The 25,541-nt window shown below is 35.7% G+C and overlaps 1 protein-coding gene across 1 annotated transcript in view; it reads right to left on the bottom strand.

Annotated features, from left to right (window-relative positions):
* Positions 1-18,001: 18,001 nt before the first annotated feature.
* LOC149783035 (alanine--glyoxylate aminotransferase 2, mitochondrial-like) overlaps positions 18,002-25,541 on the bottom strand; it is a 64,054-nt gene continuing 56,514 nt past the window's right edge. The window contains exons 11-14 of the mRNA XM_089934625.1: positions 22,977-23,125; positions 22,021-22,170; positions 19,947-20,045; positions 18,002-18,628 (exon numbers count right to left, since the gene is read on the bottom strand). Coding sequence (XP_089790751.1) covers positions 18,527-18,628; positions 19,947-20,045; positions 22,021-22,170; positions 22,977-23,125 — 500 coding nt within the window. The 3' untranslated portion in view covers positions 18,002-18,526. The remainder of the gene's footprint in view (positions 18,629-19,946; positions 20,046-22,020; positions 22,171-22,976; positions 23,126-25,541) is intronic.

The following is a 25,541-nucleotide window of genomic DNA, read 5'->3' as shown; positions in this document are numbered from 1 at the left end:
CGTTTGGTTAGGGACATAGAGACTCTAACACACATGCAGATACTCATGTGGTTATGGCCTAGAGACCCTAACATATAGACTCTAACACGCATAAATATATTCATTTGGCTAGCGCCTGGAGACCCTAGCATATAGACTCTAACACGCATACAGCTACTCGTTTGGCATATATACAGATACTCGTTTGGTTAGGGACATAGAGACTCTAACACACATGCAGATACTCATGTGGTTATGGCCTAAAGACCCTAGCATATAGACTCTAACACGCATAAATATACTCATTTGGCTAGGGCCTGGAGACCCTAGCATATAGACTCTAACACGCATGCAGATAATCGTTTGGCTAGGGCCTAGAAGTCTTGGCATATATACAGACACTCATTTGATTAGATGTCTAGAGATGCACACATACATTCATTTGGTTTGATACCAAGAGACCCTTAGCACATATACCGACATTTGGTTAGGGACATAGAGACTCTAACACACATACATATACTCATTTGTTAAGGACTTATAGACTCTAACACTCATTTGGTTAGGGACTTAGACACTGAAACACACTTGCAGACACTCATTTGGTCAGGGACATTGAGACTCTAACACGAATACAGATACTCATTTGGTTAGGGACTTAGACACTGAAACACGCTTGCAGATACTCATTTGGTCAGGGACCTTGGGACTTTAACACGCTTACAGATACTCATTTGGTCAGGGACCTTGGGACTATAACACGCTTACAGGTGCTCATACTCAGACCTTAATGAATGTCCAATTATGGATGGCATGCTTTTCAAAAAAATGTAAATATACATAATGTATAGGAATACATTAAATGCTTTTGTATGAGATGCTGGGCAGGTTTAGATTATTAAATTTCGATTGTGCAGAATAATCATATAAATTCTTTAAGTGTGACACAAGCCAATAAAGGCCTTAGTATCAATGTCAGTCAAAAACAGACGTAGGCTGTACATCGATCCAACGTAATTAAGATAATGCAAATCTGATACTCAGATGTCATCAGTACAACAGATGAGGTCAAGGAAATGATAAATACAACATAAAACTCCAGCATATATCAGCATAAAATTACTTCTGAACGTCTAATCTGCGTGTGTCTTCCATAAAACATTAATCAAATTCGTGGACATCGTAGATAAGGCTGAAAATTCTAAAACATATTGGGTTATATTATTGATTATGAAAAACAATCAATCGTGCCGTTATATCCAACAAACAATAACGTTCTACGTTATCTGTACCTCCAACCACGCTATGAAATTATTGCTAACAAAGGTAGCCAGTATTCCTGTAGCAGCATGAAGTCTCGTCAACTGGACTGACTCACAATTACTGGAACTGTTCTAAATACATAAATTTATTTAATGTATGTCCAACTGGAAAATTTCTACTTTCAGGATATCTAAAGTGGCAACAGCAGGGCCATTATTTTTGTTGGACACACTTATTCATTTGATTAGCAGAAATTTGGCGCAGCACAAGTCCTTAAAACATTGCTCCAGGCCATCCAGAGTGGCTGAGTATGTTTGGGTAATCAAGTCGAAATCTTCAAGAAAGTTAAAAACTTTATACTAGATCTGATCTTGTTTTAGTCACTGCATAGAGCATCTACAAGAGAACATGGAATATCTATAAGAGAGTTACGAGCCATGCCTTTTCTACTCTTCCTTCGATTGCAACGCATGTTATACGGTGTGTTTTTATGTCATAACTCAAAATAGTTAGCGTTTAAACAGGAAGATGATCACATCTATAATAACAAGTGAAAGTTACAGCGTCTGTCAGAATGAACGAAAGTGTTCATTCTTCTTTCTATCTAAATACTTTCTACTGAAATAAAACTATGTGATGAAAATAATCTCAAATGGGTAATGATTTAATATTAAATTTATGAAACTCGTTAAGTAATGTCCAGCTTTTGCTCGCCAAGGTTCGCAAACGCTGGAAATTATTCAACTCCTTTCATAAATTCAATATTAAATCGTCACCTATTTGAGATCCTATAAACTTTGAGAAACTCTAAGTCTTAGGCTGTTAAAAACCGCAAAATTAGAAAACCAAAGGTATCTTTAAATAAATGTGCACATTTTAGATACGTGTAGATACATGTTTGCATATTCAACAGTGTTTAGGCGACTATAAACTGATTCCACATTTACAGAATCACTCTAACAGCAAACCGTTGTGCAAAAGTGATATCGGACATAAAACCTTGCAAATAAATAAAGTAAAGGAGTACACATGTACAGCATTGACCAAGCACTTATAAAAACTAGTTCCTTCAACATTTTTAATGATCATCACAAAAACAATTTTGTGGGGAAGGTGATGAAAGATAGTGAACTAAACAAAATGTAAAAACAGTCTTTATATGAATGGCTATACAAATATTTTACTTGTATAACAAGAAAATTTGTAACATGTATGGGGTATGTTGATCAGGCATAGAAAGACTGTCAACATTTAGAAACAAAGATGATTGGAGAGGACTTTAAGCATAAGATAGAATAATACTCGATAGGAATTTCGACTTTCAGAAACAAAGATTAACGGATACGAGTTATAGAACCGGAATAAGGAACGCGGATTTGGGCTTCAGATTGCTCGTTCCTGTCCTGGCAGACTTGGTACGGAGACTCCAGTAGCGTTACTGACAGAAACGTACGAGGTCGACCCACATGGAAGTACATGAAAAGTACCAAACAGGATTCTCAGTTATTTTTGAGATTTATAATGAAAGTTAAGTATGTCGTTTCATGATCTACTTCGTTAACGTTTGAGCAGTTTTAAAATTGCTTGCAAACGTTTTGCATAAGTATGAACTTCAGAATGTCTGCCGGAAACCTTTAAATTATAGGAAATTAATGTTTAAGATAGGAAGTGACAAACATACATAAATTACCTACCTACCTACCTACCTACATACATACGTACAAATACATGATATCAATATTGAGCAGATCGTTGCGGAATCAGTAAATTTGTACCTTAAGGCTATTTCAAATCTTGGTAAAACTGAATATATTATTTTTTCATTTAATGACATGACCTTTCCATCACTGTAAGGCCTTCATCTGACACCATTTGACGGCTGTGACTTCTTACAGTCTATTTCCCCTGTTGTGTAACTTTTCGTAAACGAAAGAGGAATTGCTTTCCCGCAGCATTTAAATATACCTTTGTCCATTTAGCCCCATATATATTGTCAACAGGTGGGGAGATGATGTGATCTCCCCACTCCTTATGGTTTTTAGTTATCATTTTCTAGGAGATGATCGACCACGGTGTTATTGCCCGGATCGATTAAAAAATATAATAAATTATGAAAATAATGGATTGAATAAAAGAGATCTGAGCACAGATATATAATAGCCCCAGTTTGTAAAATATAACAATTTAATCACTTACATCAAAAAAAGGAAATTGAACATTACATTTTAATGATTCTCTTTCTTTTAGAAATAGTTTTACAAAATTTTATGCGAAATTCAATTAGTCGTTCTGTTATACTGATATAATAAATTTCGTAATATATAAAATTTCGAGTGCTTGATCGAACTCATATGGCCCGTATGTCAGCATCACCTGGTCTTCCGGTCTTTTCCAAATTACTCTTGATGTTAGGTCGGCGTTTCCGTATTTCCTCTCTCTCTCTCTCTCTCGCCTCTTCGGATCATCACACTCTTTGTTGCAAATTGTGCTCTTTACCAATGTGTGGTCAGGTAAGGAGCCAATTTTTTTTAAATTCAAATAAAAATATAGTACCTAACATATATGCATGAAGAAAAAAAAAATCCACCTGGGATCACCGCTCCAGTGGCCTAGTGGTTAGAGCGTCCGCCTCGGAAGCGGGATGTCGTGGGTTCGAACCCCGGCCGAGTCATACCAAATACTTACAAAAATGGTACCTACAACTGCCTCGCTAGCTAGTTAGAGGTTAGTGTTAGGACTGGTCGGCCTAGTGTCAGGATAATGCGACTGGGTGGGACATCATGCTACATGTCTGCGGCATGATGCCCCAGCGCTAGACATCACTATAAACTGCCACACTGCAGGCATCGTAGCGATATGACTGAAAAATTGTTAAAGCTACGTTAAAAATCCTAATCACACACACACACACACACACACCACCTGGGATCATTCAATATTCCCGCTCTTTTCGCGTCAGATGTCGTCTATCGAAAATTTACATAACTTGTTGTTGTTATTGTTGTACGGTTTAACGCCATTTTTCAGCACACGATAGGCTATACATGGCGGCCAGTATTAATGGTGGAGGAAGAACCCGGGAAAACCCCGGAAAGAACCACCGACCCACGAGAAGCTACTGGCAAGCTTTCTCACATACCCACATTGGCTGAATCCGAGACTCGAACCCACGCAGACAGAGGTGAGATGGCAGTGAACCGTAACGGAGAGCGCTTTAGACCACTCGGCCACTCGGGGCCCCAAATTACATAACTAAACTATGGTCAGTTCGCAACCGAATATATATTCATATTTCTATTAAGGTGAATTTATGTCTTTTCTAGCGGCTACTCGCTTCCAACTGAAATATGACATAATTAGCCCACTTAGATAAACCGTTACACCCCACTGTGGACTTTAAATTACCAGCTGAACTATGACTGTCGACACGTGTTCCAAACTCTGCCTTGCCGTTGGCAACTCATCCATGTTGGATAAAATTTTACTCATTTGCACCAGCTATCATCGCCTATGGCAGGGATTGGCAAACTACGGCCCGCGAGCCGGAGCCGGCCCGTAAGCAGGTTTTATCTGTTAATTCACACCATAGGATGTGGCTTTAAAAACCACTTATCCGGCTCGCGCATTGGCGGAAGTTGCCTATGCCTGCCCAAGGATGATGCTCAACTTAAATCTTTGCAAACTTAACAAGAATGCCAGTATTTGTCTCGATGGTCTTTGTGACTTCCCAGTCACCTGGAAATCTAAACATGTTTGTTGTAACAGACGCAATGTTTGACATGAGAAGTCAACTACAAATCTGTGTTCATATGATTATGACAGACTACACTGATAAAATATACCGTATCTTTGTTGCAAATGTGACAACATAAATTGTAGTAGTTTAATTCCAACAGCGACGAAATTAACTGTTCCAGTTACTATTAGTTATTTTTTGGTGTTTTCAAGTCAATAGTATTAGCACACCCTTCCTTTTGTAACCGCCCCCCCCCCAACAATTTAAAAAAAGAAAAGCAGAAAGGATGTTAAAAAGCACAAAACGTCGCTGTTTTATTAATTTATTTATCATTTCTAACCTGACTTTCGCCAAAGCGTCCCGTGAACTACATGACATTTGTAACTGGAAAACATGGATTGCCCCAAGCAAATATGGCGACCGCCTAGCTAAATAAACTCTCGTTTGGTTCAAAACGCCAACAGGTTGAGAGTGTTCTGGACTCTCTGGCGACAGTCAGTTAGACCTTATAAATCAATGAATTAAATAACTAAGCTTTGTACATTTTTTATTATATATTCCGAAGCCTTCTATTTTTAAAATCAGTAGGGGGTACAAACAAACGGTATGGTGTGAGAATAATATAGCTGTGTTTTCAATCCATTAAAACCAGTACATCCGGAGATAATCAAGAATTTATCAAGAGCTTATCACAGTAAATCAGAAATATCCAGCCGTTTATCTTCTGTCCATACAGCACACAGGCAGTTCCTAATAGCTTAAACTTACGGTAAACAAGCCTTGAGAATAACATGAATTACTGCCTTAATCAATCTGTTTATAAACAGATACACGCTGTCAGCAGGTAGGGAATAGTTTCGAGCCATTTAAGAAGAGGAATACGTGGTCAATAAAGAACGATAATGTCACACTGTCTTTGTTCATCGGAATCGACCATCCATTGAACAACAAATACTGTGTCACTGAATTCAATTTTTCTAATTAAGGCAGGTCCGTATTAAAGCCTGGGAGAGGGGCAATGCACTTAAGATGGAGGGGGTATAGATCTACATTGAAAGCAGTCCTTTATATGTGCATGATTATCATGGTTATATTGGGCTACTACTACTTTTGGATTAAAGTCGCGTGCACACTTTGGTATGTGCGACTGGTTAATTTGTAAACGTTTGTGTACTATTTGATTTTTGCGATTCACAGCTATTTGTACAACGCCCCCCCCCCCCCCCAAGCAAGCAACCGGAAGCAGAGGAGTTCCAAGAAGCCCCGCCAAGGCTCCCGTCACAGCAACCTCCTCCATCGTTGTCCTCCGGTGGTGGTCTGCATCCCCGTCCTGTCTGATTCCAGGCCGTAACCAAGTACACTAGCAGCATTGATTTTGACTTTTAATTTTCGAATCAATGCCCAGTTCCTTATTTTTATTGGGCTATTCCTATACTATCTTGCCAAACATGCGATTGTCACATTCGATTCAGATATTTCTGAGTTGTGAATTTTCCTATCTCATGTTAGGTCTTTTAAATTTTGTGTACTGTGCTACTTGAATTTTCCGAAAAGTTTGTCACATCGTGTAGGCTTTAGTAGCCCCCTTTTTGTGTTTTTTTTTTTTTGTTGAGATCTCAGTCTGGGTAAATATTTCGCAAGTGGGAATTTAAACCAGTCATTGTTTTCAGGGCCAGTAAGTTGTTGGTCGAAAGAGGACTTTCATGGGTCGGAATGAAAGCCCTATGTGGTAAACTTGTGTGAGTGCTATTTTTTTTATTTTTTTATTTTTTTTTTGGGGGGGGGGGATGGGTAAGTGTGTGTGATATATTGGTGTGGTGGCTATATATATTTCTGCTATTTTTTTCCATATATCCCGACAACACACATTCACGCATACTTTCTCGCATACATATGTGGGTTGAGTGGGGGTGGGTGGGTGTTGGCCTTATTTCTTTTGTTTGTTTTCAGGATGGCAATTCTTTTCAGACTGGGGGTGGGTTTTTTGATTATTTGTGGCAAAATCTTTTCAATTATTCTGCCTTCATTCCCCAAAGTCTGCAGGTGGTCTGTTCTTTCTTCCTTCTCTTCCTTAAGGCATTTTACTTCATTCTGTGTCTTTTCCTGCTCTTCTTTATTTCAGCTCTTTCTGTCTTTTCCCGTGTCCGTTGATATATTTGGTCTTCTTCTTGTCTCCTGCTCTTCTCTAATACTGCCACGCTTGCTGTGAGATGCCTTCTTCCAGGAGGGGGTTGTTTGTTTTTGTTTCCTTCCCCTTTGACCACTTGGTTAGTTACATGTTATTTTTGTTTAATTTAGCTTTTTGATGTTTTTTGTTTGTTGTTTAACGTACATATTTTTTTTTGTTTATTGTTTGTTATTTTACATACAGGCTAGGTTAATTTGTTAAGACATATCTTTGCCGAACTTTCGGGTCTCGTTAGACGCATCAAAGACATATTATCTTACTTTTCCCTAATTTTAAGTTTGTTAGCCTGTCTTTTATTTATGTTATATTTAGCATACTTCCTTCTGATTTTAATGGTACTTGCTTTTTGTTAGGTTCGATTTTTAGGTGTACTGGTTTTAATTTTATACAGGGCATATCTTTATATCTAACACTGCATTAGACTAAATTTGTCCCCTTTTGCCTATTTTGTTAATGAATGCCAGGATGTTGTTATAGGTCTTTCCTACGTTATTGTTTTTTGCCACAAGTAACTCCGGGTACGTGCATCGTTCTCCTGTTAGTTCCTGTTGGGTTTTAAGTTCGGCCCTTTCCTGGTTTTAGTTGGAGCATATATTTAGCACGTGCTCGATTGTTTCTGGAGTTGGGCAGTAGGGGCAGTTTTCAGTTTATCCCCTTTTTATGTGTTTCCCTGCGCATCCTGCCAATAGTGTTTTACCTGCTCTTATTCTATTTATTATTGTTATATCGTATGGATTTTTTAAGGTCAGATACTCGACTTTTCTACATACTTTTTTTCTCTATCTTGTGTATTTAACTATTAGCGTCCGATTTGTCCCATCGCTCTTGCCACATGTCATTAATCTTGCTCCGGACAATACTATTAATTTCAGTGACGCCGGATGCTATATTTTGGCCATGGGTTCATTTGTGGCGTTTTTTGCTTCTGCGTCTGCTTTGTCATTGTCTGGAAGTTGGATGTGGGAGGGGATCCACACGAATTCAACTTTTTTTTTCATATTTTTTTTTCTTCAATTTCTTTGAGTAGAGATCTTGCATGGTGAATCATATTAGGTCTACTCTTGGATTGGTCCGTTACCAAAGATTGTAGTACACTGTACGAGTCGCGTAGAATGACCGTTTTAGTTGTTGGGTATGTTTTTACGCATGTTAATGTCATTAGTAATGCCATGAATTCTACCGTGAATATGGCGCATTGGTCTGGCAGTCTTTTTCCAAAGGTGATATCTAATTTTGGAATCACTATCCCTGCTGCCGTTTTATTTGGATTTTTGGTTTTTGATCCGTCTGTGAAAATTTGCGTGTATGTCTCGTATTTGTTGTCTATGTACGTTAATAGTGATGCCCTTAGTCCTATCGGGTCGTTTTGTTTGTTTCCTAATTTACACAGGCTAAGGTCGACTTGTGGTGTGCGGCAGGTCCACGGGGGATCTGGTTAGGACCGTATTTTTTCTGGGTTGATATTCTAGGTTTGAATTTTTCTTTTTAGATCTATAATTATTTTCCCACTCGGTATTTTTTTATTTTTCCCATTTGTGTCGAATGGTTTGTCGCATGCTGAGAGGGCTTGTACCCTAAGATGGTTGGATTGGTGTATTGATATTCGAGTCGAGTATCGTAGCATCAGTTCCTTCCGCCTCAGATCTAGCGGGGGTTCTCTTGTTATTATAAGGATATCTTGTGTGGGGGTACCATTTAGGACTCGGGTGCATACCCCTAAAGCTTTTGATTGGACTGTGTCTAGTTTCCTGAGCAATGTGGCGCTCGCCGATCCATAGACCTGGCGACCGTAATCCAATTTAGCCCTCGCTCTATAAAGAGTAACGAGTTTTTTTTTTTTATCAGCCCCCCCCCCCCCCAGTTTACACCTCTGAGGTTTCGGAGGAGGTTAATGCCTCGATTGCACTTTGTTACGAGTTCTTGGATGTGAGCTGCCCATATGAACTCGTGATCGAATACCTTGCCTAGAATGTTGCTTGTTTTTCGAATTTTATGGGTACCCCATTTAGGGTTAATTTTGAGGGGTGGAGTGGGGTAGGTGGCCACCTCCCGGATTGAAGATTATGCTTACTGTTTTTAGAGGTGACAATTTAAATCCCCATTATCTGCCCAATTTCCTATATCGTTTAGCCCTTTTTGTAGTTGTATGGTTGTTTCTCTGCTTGCCGGGTTGCCAGTTTTCCATACGGCGCTGTCGTCAGCGAATTGAGATAGGTCAAGATGGGTGGAATTTACAGCTGTTTCCAGATCGTTGATCATTATATTAAATAATGTTGGACTGATTACGCTTCCTTGTGGCGTGCCATTTTCCTGCATGTATTGTTCGGAGTAGTCTTGCAAATAGTGGCATATACTCAAAAACTCTTCAGTGTGCCAGATGAACAGTAAATGTCCAAATTTATAGGATCAACTCGAATGATTATTACCATCAGACTGTGTATTGTTATGATGGACTGCTTAACTTGGTGACAGAACATCAATCAAAATGAGTTGTTCTCGAGTAATGATGATCTTCAGTTTTTGTCGGGATTCTACATTTTCAATTCTTTAACACAGACATAACTGTATTCAAAGCTGCGTGCTGCTGGTTAAAATTCAACTGTTTTCAGCATTTTTGTCAAATATCAGTGGGACTGGCATTTCTTCTTTGCTTAATTTGTAGAATGAAACAGATTTACAAAAATCATATACTGTTTTCATGCAGTTGATATCATCTCCATTTTAATTATGTAAATGTACCAAGTCAGGGGAAAGTTGTCTAAATTAAAAATAGTCACCATAGGAGAAAAATAAATAATCCAATTGATTTAATCAAACAGATTCTTTTCCTTTTTCATATGAAAAAAGGATTTTCAAATGTAGAAATAAATTTGAGCAATTTTTCTTCCTATCTGGTCTGACCAAAACAGTTGTGGTTATAAATAACAATGCCACAACAAAAGACCAACACAGTATGGAAGAGTCTGTGCAATAGAGCATGAATGGACTCCCAAGATATCAGAACCTGCACAACAATATATATATATATATATATATATATATATATATATATATATATATATACACACACACACACAAACACACTACTCCTTCGATAACTCGAGCCCTGATAACTCGCAAACCCGCTTATAACGCGGGATCAGGCGTGAATCCTATTTTTTAAAACAGAAAATACCCTAAAAACGTATTCCTATTTGTGAACTTGAAGAAAATCGCGATCCAAATTGGTTACGGAAACTTCGATGTATCGCTCGTTTTATCGTCAAAAACGGTAGATTGGACCTGGAAAATTTAATCAAATTATGAAATATCAAAATTAAAAATAGGTCATACAATTTTTTACATTTTCTTTCCACACAACATTCCTAGTACACCGCAATTAACGATATGTAAGGAAATTTCGATCAATGAAAATGTCACGCCGAGTAGGAGGCAGCACTTTAATAAAGACAAATTTAAAAAAAAAATATCTATTGCAATTTGTGTTCTATTTCTATCTTTTAGTTCCTTTTATAAATGCAATGTGTCCTCTTGTAGTTAAACGTAAAATGCATCAATCTACCGTAACAGCTATGTCCCAGGGCCGGCGCTACCATATAGGCAAACTAGGCAGCCGCTTAGGGCGCTGATTTCAGGGGGCGCATTTATCCAAATTACCAACAGGTTTGAAAAATAAATAAATAAATTTCAGTTTTATTGAGGGTCGTTTTTATCCTGGTTTATTTCATACAGGGACAAATAATCGGGTAGATTCAGTCTGACCGAAACACCAGGCTGACCGGAACAAGCAAAATGAGTGAATGAAAATCGCGCGTATACGAAACTTTCAGGTAATTACGTTCGCGTGTTTTTATAGGCCACGAGTTTTTCCGTGGAATCACGCGTATACGAAACCTTCAGTTTGCCGCGGAACCAAATTGAGGGGGGTAACTCCTTATTTTAATGGTATAAACAAGGAAAGAAATGGCCTGTGTGGGGTATTTAAATGTCCGTCTTTGTTTGTTTATTCTTGTCTTAATTTTGCAAATAAAATAGTATCAAGTAGTGCTTTTTGGGGGGTGTCCGGACATTTGAGCACAGAGGGGTATTTTTTTTTCTTTACAAATTACCGTTGGTCTGTGCTCAAATGTTGAAATTTTAAACAAAAAAGTTTTGCTTATAAGTTTTGAAATTGATGTTTTCCGGGGGGGGGGGGGGGGGGGGCGCCAGAATCTAACCTTGCCTAGGGCGCCAGATAGTCTGGCGCCGGCCCTGCTATGTCCACAAGCGTTTCTCTGAGAACCTAATTAAGTACTGTGTTTTGATAACTGACTTCAGAGAGTATTTGTATCATTGTTGTACTGAAAAAAAAGCTGGCATCCTCTGTATTATCTCGTTAATTATGTCCTTTGAATCAAATAAAGGAGGTGGAATAAAATAAAAGTTAAAAGGCAAGAAAATCATACAAACATAAAACCTAGCGGCCCCGGCCGTATGTCGGGTGAACTCATTTCATTTGATCAATCGAACACTTATAAATGTTATTGTGCATGTGACATAAACTACCTTAAATTAACCGACTCTTTCATAACTGTGATCATAGAAAACAAGGCAGCCAAGTGAAATGAATACTTCGTAAAATAAAGAACTTGATTTCACAGATATGGACCATTGTGGGCAAGCGAGTTTCAGAGAGAATTCTTGAACTGGCACTTAGAGATATCCTCAAAGATGATAAGAAGTTTCATTATTACTTCCAATGAAATAACGACATCAATATTGTACTAATTGTAAAACGAGTTTCGACAATTGTTCTCACGAAATAGATGTCGTGTGTTTCTGAAAAAAAGGAAAATTGTTAGGTGGTGTATCAACAGTTAGTCTAGTACCCTGCTTTGTGGACTCCCGATTTGGGAGGATAATATTAAACACCACTATGGGAACCAGACTCATCAAGAAAACAAAAAACAGTGACATAATACACAGATGTTTTCGCGTACACGTGATGGTTGTTGAAACCAGTTGGAACGATCTTTCATATGTTGGACATTTTGAAAATACATGTTATTTAAATAGCATGACGAACAAATTCATTAGAAAAAGCGCGTTATTAAACGTTATTATGGACGTGATTGTAAAATGAGGATTCAGTCAGTAAACAACCCAGATCACTAACACCACTCCCCCCTCCCTACGGTTTTCTTGGTGTGAAAGCGATTTTTTCCAAGTTTTGGAGAGGTCCCTCAGTAACTCACGCCTTGCTTATAGTGCGGTCTATGTTTGTGGACCCTGTTGTGTGCGAGTTATCGAGGGAGAGGTATATATATATATATATATATATATATATATATATATATATAATGGAATTCAGGAAGTCAGAATCTGCACACAAATACACAGATAGGTATAATAGACTTTAGAAATTAGAACCTGCACATAAATAGACAAAATTGTCGTCGTTGTTGTTGTTATATCGTTAGACTCAATTTTTCAGCACAAGATAGGCTATACATTATACATGGTGGCCTATATAAATGGTGGAGGAAGAACCACTAACAATCCCAGAAAGAACCATGATCTACAAGAAGCTGCTGGCAAGCTTTCTCATATACCCACATTGGCCGAGCCCGAGACTCAAAACCACAGAGACGAGATGGCAGTGATATGTAACAGTGAGCGCTTTAGACCACTCGGTCACTCAAGGCCCCAACAGATTTGTCAAATAGACTCAAAGAAATCAGAACCTGCACAGAAATAGACAAATATATCAAATTTTGTTGGATTTACTGAGGTACCACTTATTGTCACACCCTTGCTCAAAGCTCAAAAGACAAGTTCATTGTTTGATAATAGTGAATGAAAATGGTGCATTGGAAAGAAATACCTATTGCAATTGATAGACCTTACTGTTTTGAGACTTGCATTTGTACATAATTAGTCATTAACAAGCACAGCATCAAACAGTTATGCAAATTTTTTTAAAAGTTATATATTTAACTTTTAAAATAAAAGTGTCTTTGAAGACATTATTGTGAATTTACACCATGAAAAATATACATTGGTTGCACACTCCTGATGTGGCAAAATTACAACACAATGACCATTTCTGCTGGAGATGCTCACCTCCAACAGAAGGCTATTTTGTAATGTAAATAGCTCTTTTTCTGCCTGCATCATAAAGGAGAATATATGGGTTCATGCTACAAAGACAAATCAAAGTATGTTCTTGTAAAATAAGGATGTTGATTTAATGATAACCTGAACTCTGTAAAGGTTACCTCTGAAAATACACAGTAGTTCACCTTTTCACTCTTTAATATACCTTTTTACACTCTGTAGCTTACCTTTTTTACACTCTACAGTTTACCTATTTACACTCTTTTGCTAATCTCTTTATACTCAAGTTTAATTCTTTACACTCTATACATTTCCTCTTTACACTCTGTAAAGTTGACCACTTTAAACTGAAGTTTACCACCGTACAATCAGTAGTTCTCCTCTTTATACCCTGTAAAGTTTATATCTTTGCACTCTGTAGTTTACCTCTTTCCACTCTATAGCTAACTTCTTTACACTTTGTAAAGCTGACCTCTTTACACTATAGTTTACCTCCTTACAAGGGGACCCCGAGTGGCCGAGTGTTCTAAAGCGCTCTCCGTTATGGATCACTGGCATCTCACCTCTGTCTGCGCCGGTTCAAGTCTCGGATTCAGCCAATGTGGGTATGTGAGAAATCTTGCCAGTAGCTTCTCGTGCGTTGGTGGTTCTTTCCGAGGTTTTCCCGGGTTCTTCCTCCACCATTAATACTGGCCGCCATGTATAGCCTATCGTGTGCTGAAAAATGGCGTTAAACCCCACAACAACAACAACAACCTCCTTAAAATCCGTAGTTTACCTCTTCATACTCTATAAAGTTTATCTCCTTTGTAGTTGACCTCTTTACACTCTATAGCTTAACTCTTTACACTCTGTAAACATTGACCTCTTTACACTATAGTTTACCTCCTTACACTCTGTAGTTTACCTCTACACTCTGTAGCTTACCTCTTTACACTCTAAAGTTTACCTCTTTACACTCAATAGTTTACCTCTTCACTCTGTAGTTTACCTCTTCACACTCTTTAGTTTACCATTTGACACTCTGTATCTTACCTTTTGACACTATCTTACCTATTTACACTTTGTAGCTTACCTCTGTATACTCAATAGTTTACCTCTTTACTCTCTATAGCTTACCTTTTTACACTCTGTAAGGTTGACCTCTTTATATTATAGTTTACCTCCTTACAAATTGTAGTTTACCTCTTTATACTCTGTAAAGTTTATATCTTTGCACTCTGTAGTTTACCTATTCACAATCTGTAGCTTACCTCTTTACACTATATAGTGTACCTCTTTACACTCTGGTTTACCTCCCTACAATCTGTAGTTTATCTCTTGACACTAGTTTACTTCTGTACACTCTGTAGCTTACCTCTTTATGCTCTAAAGTTTACAGTTAAAGTTTACATTTAACTCTATATAATATACCTCTACACACTCTGTAAAGTTTAACTCCTTACACTATGTAGTTTACCTCTTTACACTCTGTAGCTTACCTCTTTATGCTCTATAGTTTACCTCTTTACACTCTAAAGTTTACTCTTTACTCTTTAAGGTTTACCTCTTTACACTCTGTAAAGTTGACCTCTTTAAACTATAGTTTACCTCTTTACAATCTGTAGTTTACCCCTTTATACTGTGTAAAGTGTATCTCTTTACATTCTGTAGTTTACCTATTTACACTCTATAGTTTGCCTCTTTCCAGCTGATGGTTTACCTCTTTCCACTCTTTAGTTTACCTCTTTAGTCTCTGTAAAGTTGACCTCTTTATATTCTATAAAGTGTATCTCTTTACACTCTGTAGCAGGTTCAAACTCCAGACGAGTCATAACAAGCACTTATAAGACATGGTACTAACAGCTACCTTGCTAGGTGCTCAGCATTAAGAGGATAGTGTTAGGACTGGTCTGCCTGATGTCAGGATAATGTGACTGGGTGAGATATCATTCTACAGGTCTGTGGCATGATGCCCCAGTGCTAGATATCACTATAAACTGCCACATTGCAGACATCATAGCGATATGACTGAAAAATTGTCAAAGGTATGTTAAAAATCCATATCACAGACACACACTCATTACACTCTATAGCTTACATCTTCACACTCTGTAGTTTACCTCTTTTACTCTATGACATTTTGTTACAAGCCAATCTAAATTTATCTTTCATTTGGAAACAACCAACAGGAACAGAAGACTACACAATGTGTTTGCCACATGGATGCCTATCACACTGTGAACTTAAACAGAACATATCCCAGGAATATCATTTCCATGTAGGTCCCTTTGTACAGTCTCCTTCTGAAATCTTCAGTATTGCTTGAAAGAGCAACTGCTTGTGCAAACTACAGATATTTATGCATTAATTATCTTAATGCTGACTGTTCTGTTGACCAATATTTAGAAAATTTGTAACCTGGCTTTAAATTAACACAACTTTAAAGACCAAGGTTAAAAATTTACCCAGAACCCACCAGGTCAAATATTTCGAAAGCCACTCAAGATGATGCTGTACTAAAATCAGATCAGACTTTTTTGCATTTAAAATATTTCTGCAAAATTTGGTAGTTTTTGTTTAAAGTGGAATTATGATATCTGATAAGTGAATTTTGCATCTCTGGCATATATTACTTAAAATATAAAATAAAGAAAACCTGAGTTCCAGATTTACTTTTTCAATGTTTCTTTTATCAAGATTAATCAGTACAATGATCCTAAAATAGTCTTAAATGAAAATATATCTACCATATCTATAATGTAATTTTCAAACAGTTCTCTTTCAAATGAAACTGGGAAGATGCCTATATCAAGTATTGCTGTTGCCTCCTGGAATATCTGGATTTCATTCTGTGCAAGTGAAAATATCATTCTGAATTAATTTCTTCCCAAGTTATATTCTGAACTATTCCTCCTGTGTCAGTGCAAAACTATAATCTCAGTACATCTCAAAGTAATGGCATTTCTAATTTTACTTAAAATATGGACTTCCTCTGGAAAGTTGAAGTTTTTAAAAAAAGTGGTTACCAAATGTTAGTTACTCTAAACATAAAAGTTACAGAGCTTATAACCAACATATCCAAAGTCAGCCAATCTGAGTCAAACTACTTAAATCTACTGGAGACATTCTTTCAATTAGTAAAACAGTGCAGGTTAAGCATTGAGAAAGCCATTCAATTTCAGAATGTATAAAATAAAAGTATGATGTCACCACCAAGTGTTATAACTAATTTACTTAGTAATTAAATCCTATTTAGCAAATTTTCAGTAATGTTGACTTTGATTTAGCAAAAGTCACTAAGTTTAAGGAGCTAGGTGTGGGGAGCAAAGAGGAAATGCAGTCTTCTGAACTTGACTGGCAATCAAAGTGAAGGCATTGTTTTTGTTTGGCTTTGTTTCTGGTTCTGGAAATGAAAGTTAAAGATGAAGATAATGATAAAATACTAAGTCAGTTATCTATGTCCTCAGCTACCACCAGTTTCTGTTAAAGCTATTGGTGATGTCTAGATCAAACACTGCTTCTCTGGTTTCTACCTATCAACTAAAAGATGAATTATTATAAGGTGTTCTCAAATCACAACTTTGATTATTGTTGTTAAAAAATTTATAAACCTAGTTTTACATTCCCATACCTTCACTGAGGAATAAAAAAAAAAATGCCCATTATTTAAACATTATCAAATTTTATTAAGCTTTTCAAGTATTAATTAAATATACTATATGTTTAAAAAAGTCTTTTAAAAAGAATATAGAATATTAATAACTTCAAATTAAATGGCGTGAAATCATTTTAAACTGATCAAAATTAATTAAAACATGGTGGCAAGCAACTGCATGTTGAGCTCACTTTCAAAGCATTGCTGTAAAATGAGTGACCTTAATGAGTGACCTTGACCCCAAAGGTCAAGGATGAGGCTGCATGTTGCAGCATTGCTGGTCTTCACTAAACAATGATTTGGCCAATATACTAAGACAACTCATCAAGCGGTTAAGGATATAAAAACAAATGTTCCAGTCAGAAGCAAAACCATAACCCAAATTTTAAATGACTCTGACCCTGATGACAGGGTCAGCCAGCATGCTGCAGAATGAACTGTACTAGATTCATGATAATTCATCCCATATATGACAAAAACCATTCAGATTTTTAAAAAATATAAGGAAAGTAAAGATCAGAAACACCCATGTATTCTCTATAACAGTGCTTTGACCCAAGATAATAGGAATGAAACAGCATATTGATGTTGTAAAAATTAATTGTGCTAGTTCAATACTGACTTGTTCCAAGCTGGAGAAAAACTATAATGGGGTTTCGTAAATACAATCCAACAGAATAAACTTGAAACAAGATCTTGGTTGAAAATTAGTCTCAGACCTCGACTATAAGGTGCAAGTATGTCATAAAATGAATTGCTTTAGCTTCATAATGATTAAATTATGATACAAATCGATATAAACTTTACCAAACTTTTAACAATGCCATTGTGTGAAAAGTGACTACTATGTAGGCTTGACAATAATGAAAGCCAGTGAAATATGTCATTCTTTATCACAAACAATGAAATGTTAAATTACTTTTTAAGGTGATAAAATCTGCACAAGTGTTTTTCTCAAAAATTACCACAAAAGTAGCAGTTAAATTTCATTATTATAAAATGTAATCATTTATGTAACTATGTATATACCAACCTAAATATAATAAAACAGAATTTCATCAAACAAATGTATATTTCAACTTTGAACATAAAACATAAAGACTTATAACATTGTGATAATAGTGTATTTCTTTCTATAGTGTGTATTCTCCTTCATAAAAAACAATAAACAATTAATTGACTTGAACAAAGGCTATCTTTCAATCCCTGTGAATATTGTATAATTTATAATTGGAACACCACCACGAATATTTAAATGTAACTGAAAATCTCTTTTGAAAAAATAAAACTATAGCATGAAGGTAGATAAAAAAATGCAAAATATACACGTATTCATTAAGACTAAATAAAATAATTCAATGTCTTAATCATTGCATTTGATATATTGATTTATTTCAATCCTTCATAAGCACACGTCTTAAATCTGCATCACATCACATCCATTCATGACAAAAATAAATTTCAACTGGATCATCTTTGTCTTTTTCCAAAAATGAATGAACATCTTTATCGAGCATTGGAAAGAAGACCAAGGATGTCCCAAACAGAGAAGACTCTTTCTTAAAAAGTACTTTGTGGTTCTCAAGCAACAAGATTCACAGTTTTTCAAGTACATCCAGTTCCAGAATCACTTCCGGTCTCTGTAGTTTTCAAAGGCTTTTCTTAACACAGCAACAGCAAAATTCACATCTTCCTTTGTTATACACATGGGTGGCTTGATGCGAAAGGTCTAGAACAAGAAATTGTATATATATATGTATATATATATATATATATATATATATATATATATATATATATATATATATATATATATAATCATTCTCACTTAAACTGATGTAAACAGCTTGTCCCTTCCCCAAGAGCTAGCATATATATATATATATATATATATATATATATATATATATATATATATATATATATATATAGGTTATTTGCTAATACTGCAAAAATAGTTGTATATTATATTTGTGAAAGAAATGAGATTGTGTCACACGACATCAGCGTATTAACCGTATTTCACTTTTCTGTGTAAAATAGGCTGACCAGATGAAAAGCTCCTTTTAATTTTGAAGAATATGCCATCAAGTTCTATAAATCAACATTTGTTTAGCATATGAAGCAGTTACCAAAGTAGCAATATTGGGTGTGAAATTTTCTCAAGGAAAAAAAAAAAAAAACAAGCATACAGTGCACCACAAATACACACTGTGCAGACCCTGGAAATGTCTTTACTGCATCACATGTATGACATAACAACGGTGGGCTCTCCACGGCTAAGAGGTCTCTGAAACCAGCAGTCCTGGGATTGATTTTTCTTCCCCCATGTAGTATTAAAAAATGGACTTCCAAGTATTACATTAGATCAAGAACAATTCATTGTTTTCATTTATCAGTGTGGCTCCAGGAAAAAAACTTGTTCTGAAGATTGTTACATTTATGCAAGATGACACTGAAGTGATGCACATTCATGTATTTGTTATTAAACACAGACTAACATTTGCCTACAGCATGTGTCATATATCGATTTATTTTCCATGCACACTGAATGCCCTAAGTACACATTCACAGCACTATTATGGTCAGCACTTAAAAATATAGGCAATTTTAACAGCAACAAGTACATGGGGATTGATCTCATGGGTTGGTGGTTCTTTCCAGGGTTTTCCCAAGTTCTTGCTCCACCATTAATACTGGCCGTCATGTATAGCCTATCGTGTGCTGAAAAATGGCGTTAAACCCTACAACAACAACAACAACATGGGGATTGAAGAGAACAAACTAAATGTTCCACATTTTAAAGTACAATTTATCAGCACACTAAATGTGATCATTAACTTTGAATTTGTTCAAAACATATTTCTGACTTTAGCAGACAAAGAAATATAATCGCAGTTCTTTAGCATGACAACTTTTGAAAACACTTGGAAGTGGACTGATCAGTACTTGAATCCCATGCTGTGTCATAACAACGATATATATTTTGACATCAAGTACCAATTCAAGATGATTCTATAATTTTTAAACAACCTCTAAGTACTTACTGTTCCATGCAGACCACCTTTGCCAATCAAAATTCCCATGTCCTTGGAGTCTTCCCATATTGAGGCTACATCTTCAGGAGCGAGTGGAGCACGGGTAGCCTGTAAGTACAGACAGAATGACTGATTTAATAATTCAAAAATTTTCAAAACTTGGAATATTTCAGTTTAAACTCTACTGAGACAACATGACTTCTCATGGTTTGTGAAGGACCAGTTTATGAACATAAAAACAAAATTAAATTGGAAAATTCCTATAATTTCAATGTCAGTTTTTATTTATCCAATTTCATTATGCAGCTGTTCAATGGTGACAGAGAGGCACTTCTGGTTTTGTAGACAGAAAAGGAAATTAATATTATTAATTCTGACAATTTCAGTAATTTTAATTTAACAATTTAACAGTTTGAAAATAATGAAGCAAAACCTCATGGTCACCGAGAGGCATCACCGTCTTGTGACCTGGATGGAACTGCTTACTTTAGTAATAATCATTATTTTGAATAGATCCAATTGAGAAAAATTAATTGTAGTTGGATGGCATGGGGAGCAAAAAAGCTTATGCAAGGTATTGAAATGACAAATTTGTACAGAATGATGCAAAAGAGGAGGAAGGAAACAGCAGAAACCAACAACTAATAAACTTATGAGTAATGGAATTTTTGTGAACAGTTTAAAACAGCAATGTGGTTGTGTCAATTTTCAATTCAGTTGAAAGCATTTTTTATACTGATAGCAAGCAAGATTTAATTCCTCTGATCAAAGGAAGGTAAATTCTCAACCAGTTCTAACTTATTATCAGACCTCATTTCAAGTGATATGCTGCAAAGTACGTAACAGACTTATAATTGTCAAATTTTAAGTTTATTAAATCAAATTACCAGATTAAAAATGCAAGTCAAACTCTGAATTTGAGATTTACTCATGAATACCTTGCTCACCTTCCCTTATGTTAAAGTTAAGTCCTTACTTAAGGCATTTCTTTGGTCGATTTTAAGTATGAATTCAATTTCAGCTAATCAAAGTTTTGCATTCAAACATTTAAAGTATTTTTTTTTAATCTTTGGTTCAATTCTGACCAGACAAGGTGGCAAATATCTAAACTGTTTGCTGTTTATGGTAATTGAGAAACTGAGACAAAATATATTCAATCCCGAGAAAGAAAGGTATCAAGTAGCAACATTCTTATTTTATATTTGTTTCATGAAATTTATTTACACTTCACACTCGATATTTGATGTTCATGTTTCAAATTTAAATACTGTTGCACTGAGTCTAGTTTACATAACCATTATTTAATTGATGAGACAGAGTCTTATCACATGGAGTAGGAGATTGAGATAGTATGTCTGTAGGCTTTAAGCGTGACACTCCTGCAGCATAATTGTTCTTTTATGCTTGGTACAACATGTGCATTGAAAGGATTAATCAAAATAATTTTCACAAGCTTGTGTCAAATATGAAAACTTGAAATATTCTTTTTTGTTTTGTTGAGTACACATGGACAGTGTTCTGTCATCTCAGAACTTTCATGGATTCTTTACAATGGAAACAATAATGCCCTTAAGACAATATTCCAGTATTTCTAATAATTTCCTTTTGATGTCATCAGATGTCAATACTGCAAGGGTCTATGACTTTCATTCAACACTGACACAGTCATTTCCTAGAGTTTATTAATAGCAAGAGTAGTTTCCTTTTGTTGTTACAGCAAACAACAAAAATGCAGAAACAAAAAGTCGCTTTTCTGATTCATCCTCATCATCAGGAAAGATAAAACAACTTGAAGAGAAAAGAAAAAGAAAGGCAAAATAATGAAAGAATGTAAAGACTTAAATGAAATCAAAGATAAGAAAAAATAATTTAGTAAAAAGATAAAGCATATACATGAAAATTACTTGCTCACCATGACAATAATGCATCTACAAATATTAATGACATATTTGAAGAATTATACTCCACACAGAATTTCTGCAAATGGCAGTGAATAAAATAAACCATTTAATTTATATCCTTTTATCTGACAAGGGAGTTTATACTTACATTTAAAAAAATAACTGGCCAAAAAAATACTTACTTTATTTTTGACTAGTTCTAAGCCAATCATCAATCCTTTGCCCCTTACATCTCCAACAAATTCAAAGTCATCTCTGAGTTTCATCAGCTGCTGAATACAATATGTTCCCACTACGTGTGCATTCTGCTGAGTTTTTTCTTCATCAATAACCTGTTGTAATGATATGGAAAAGTTCATTTAGCATTATGCAAGGGAATCTCTGTTAACTGTGTGATATGAATGCTAAAGAAGATGAATTTCGTTTTGTTCCTTTTTGTTGCTGATGAAGGGTACCTGACAATTGCTTGGCAGGGTATAATTATCACTACTAACAAAAACAGCATTCTTTGCCACTGTTGGTTTACCAGGAGTCATGTCATTCACCCGATGGAATGGAAAGTATCTTTTTGTGAGATGAAATATCAATTACTATTATCAATTCATTAAAATTGTGTTTTTGAAAAGGTGAATATAGGTGCGTATAATTCTAATCACAAGATTGCAGATTAAACATAATTTTTCTTCAAATGTGTACACTTTGTGCATTTTATTTACTTGCAAGTTTATTCACTCAAAAAACATTTTCTTTTGATGAAATATTTCCTTCTTTCTTTCTTCATTCATTCATTTTGCTTGTTCCTTCAATACAATTCACTAAAATAATCACTGCCCATCACTGCTGAACTATGCACTATCTCACTCGAAGTGGAGAGTAGTGGCCAAGGGGAAGCATGAATTTAAATATGGTCCACAATGCCAGGATTAGCACTTTTGAATATAATCATGACAATAGACAGTATTACTCCCTATAAACACGTGAATAACAGGCAAGAGCAGAAATTTATTTTAATGGAGAAAAGTGCAGAAAATGCAATCATATCAAGATGTTAACATTAAAATCAAGATGAAAAATTATCAGAAGTTTTCAGCATATTCAAGGGAAACCCCAAATTTCTGGAAATATTCATTTTCCTTACGTCAAGAACAGCTGATCCAATAGCACAAGCCACTGGATTTCCACCAAATGTGTTGAAATGTATCGCCTTTGACAGTGATGCTGCAATTTCTGGTGTCGTGACAACAGCAGCTAGTGGGTATCCGTTACCAATGCCTTTGGCCATGGTAACTGGAAATCCATGGGAAAATGAGTTAAAAGCACATGTAAATGTATTTAAAGAGAAAAAAGACAGACATAAAGACAGACAGATAGGTAGCATGGTAGGTAGATAGATAAAAACAAATACCTTCACTATGGCAACCGCAGAGAAACATTTTATTCCATTAGAAAATATTACTTCTTCATAGAAATGCCTAAACTGCATTATGATCTTCCAAAGCACTGAATGTACTTTAAAATGTAAGTTTTGTTTATTTTCAATGCTTATTTGTGTTTGTACTCATTACTCTGGATCATCTGAGTCCAGACCCTATTGAAAAGGTAATCAGTGGATTATGATGCACAACCAGACAGCAGACTACAGTCGTTAGTGATTGGTGGATGGCAGAAGGCCCCACTCACTAAGGCCAGCTCCACAGGGTCTTCAACAGAGGAATTGGTAACAAGAAACCAAAGTTAGGAAAAGATGGACATTCAAGGACCATGACTCTTCAAACTAATGAAATGAAATGCCAGAAATCCAACCCATATCATCAGTATATAACATCCCATGTAAAGACATGAAGCTGAACAACAAGGGCCATAATGCTGTCAAAAATGCTGTAGATGAGACAAAACCCAAAAGGAACATTTTGGTCTAAGTAAGAAACAATGTTCAAATCAAACATCACTTGAATATATTGAATATTGTTTTTTTAGCCATGCTGATCACAATCAAATCCAATATAAAGATGTCAAATTAATTGTCAAGGGCCATAACTCTATCCAAAGTAGATCTGACAAGACAAAACCAAAGGCATATCTAAGTCTATGAGACAAACTGTACACATAAAACTGCATCAAAATATGTTGAATAGATCCCGAGCTATGCAGTTCAAATGATCTGTTATACTGGATATTTAAAATTCATGCAGCACACAGTAAGTTGTTGATGATGGTACGTTTCTAAGGTGTCTATTCAGGAACACTAGTTTCTTCCCAACATGAGCATATTTGGAGGTGCCTATTCAGGAACACTAGTTTCTTCCCAACATGAGCATATTTGGAGGTGTCTATTCAGGAACACTAGTTTCTTCCCAACATGAGCATATTTGGAGTAGCCTGTAATATACTTACTGGAAGATAGTAAAATGAAGTCACTTCAAACCTGAAGGTCATGTCATAGTGACTTATGTCACAGTGGCCTACTTTTCTCATGGCTGTTTAGTCCTACATGTAAGACCTTGATGCTGATTTTATGTTTTGGGTGTCTAGGTCTTACTGCCTAAATAACAGCACAGTTGAGCTACAAGTCAAATTTTCAGGAATATCTCACACACTTGGCAGATCATATCCGAACTTTTCTACAAATTAAAGTTATAATGTTTTAGTCAGACTTTAATTACTCTGATGTCTTTTTCCTACTAAATTCAAATTCCCACACAAGCAAATGAAAATTTTTTCAAGTTCCATTGGCCTACATTTCAGTTGGCCGGAATGCGATGGAAGCCGGGAATACCAAAATTGGTTAAAAGAATGATATGATTCTTGAACAAAATGAAGCTATCAAAACACTTCCTTCAATATTAATATAATTTTTATTTGTTTTGGTTAAAGAAGTATACTTCAACTTAATCCAATTTCGGCATTCCTGGTTGACCTGCATAGGATAACATATAAAAATTTACAATGTATCAACATTAATATGGAAAATTTACCATTAAATAGACATTTATTCCTATTTCAAATTGCACTGGCCAGAAAGTGCCTTCAGAGTGGGTTACAATGTATACAGGTCAATCATGGATGAATCTACTTGATCATTAACACCAATGCTTAACTTGTGTCAAGTAAGCAGAAAATGCAGTTACAGTGACCTTTGGTTTTAAGAGCACAGAAGTAAAAGAAATACATCCAAAAATCAAATTTCAGTGATTGGAAAACTTTTTACACAAATTTTGATTAAAGTTGATGAGCATGAAATACAGGCCACATTGTTATGTATATTTGATTTAATTTAATTGTTTGTCCTCATTTTTAATTTTTTTATTTTATTCCATTACATGCTATTGTGATGCAATATTGTTTACTGGACTTTTCTTAATTTTCATTGGTAAAGACCTAATAATAGAAACACTATCTAGTTTTTGACCTTGATTCAGAACCAGTGACAGCTTTAGTAAACAACTTTTTAAAAGAAATTGAATTCTTTCTCTGAGTAAGAATTATTATGTTGAGTCAAGGGCATTATGATGTTAAGTCAAGGCCATACCTGGACAACATGATATTTATCATGTAACAAACTTCCATTTCTAGAAGGTTGACCCCATCCAGGAATCTGTTTCACCTCTTAGTTAGATTTATTACTGATGTATTGTGAAAGAATTGTCAGTCGTGCCTTAATACTTGAGACGTCCAGGTGTTTTATGTTGTGTCCAGTTTAGGC

Source organism: Sinohyriopsis cumingii, chromosome 15 (genome assembly GCF_028554795.1).
Source record: "Sinohyriopsis cumingii isolate HCF-2022 chromosome 15, ASM2855479v2, whole genome shotgun sequence".
Classification (NCBI taxonomy): Eukaryota; Metazoa; Mollusca; class Bivalvia; order Unionida; family Unionidae; genus Sinohyriopsis; species Sinohyriopsis cumingii.
Note: the sequence above shows the minus strand (reverse complement) of the source record. Positions and strands in the feature narration are given on the sequence as shown.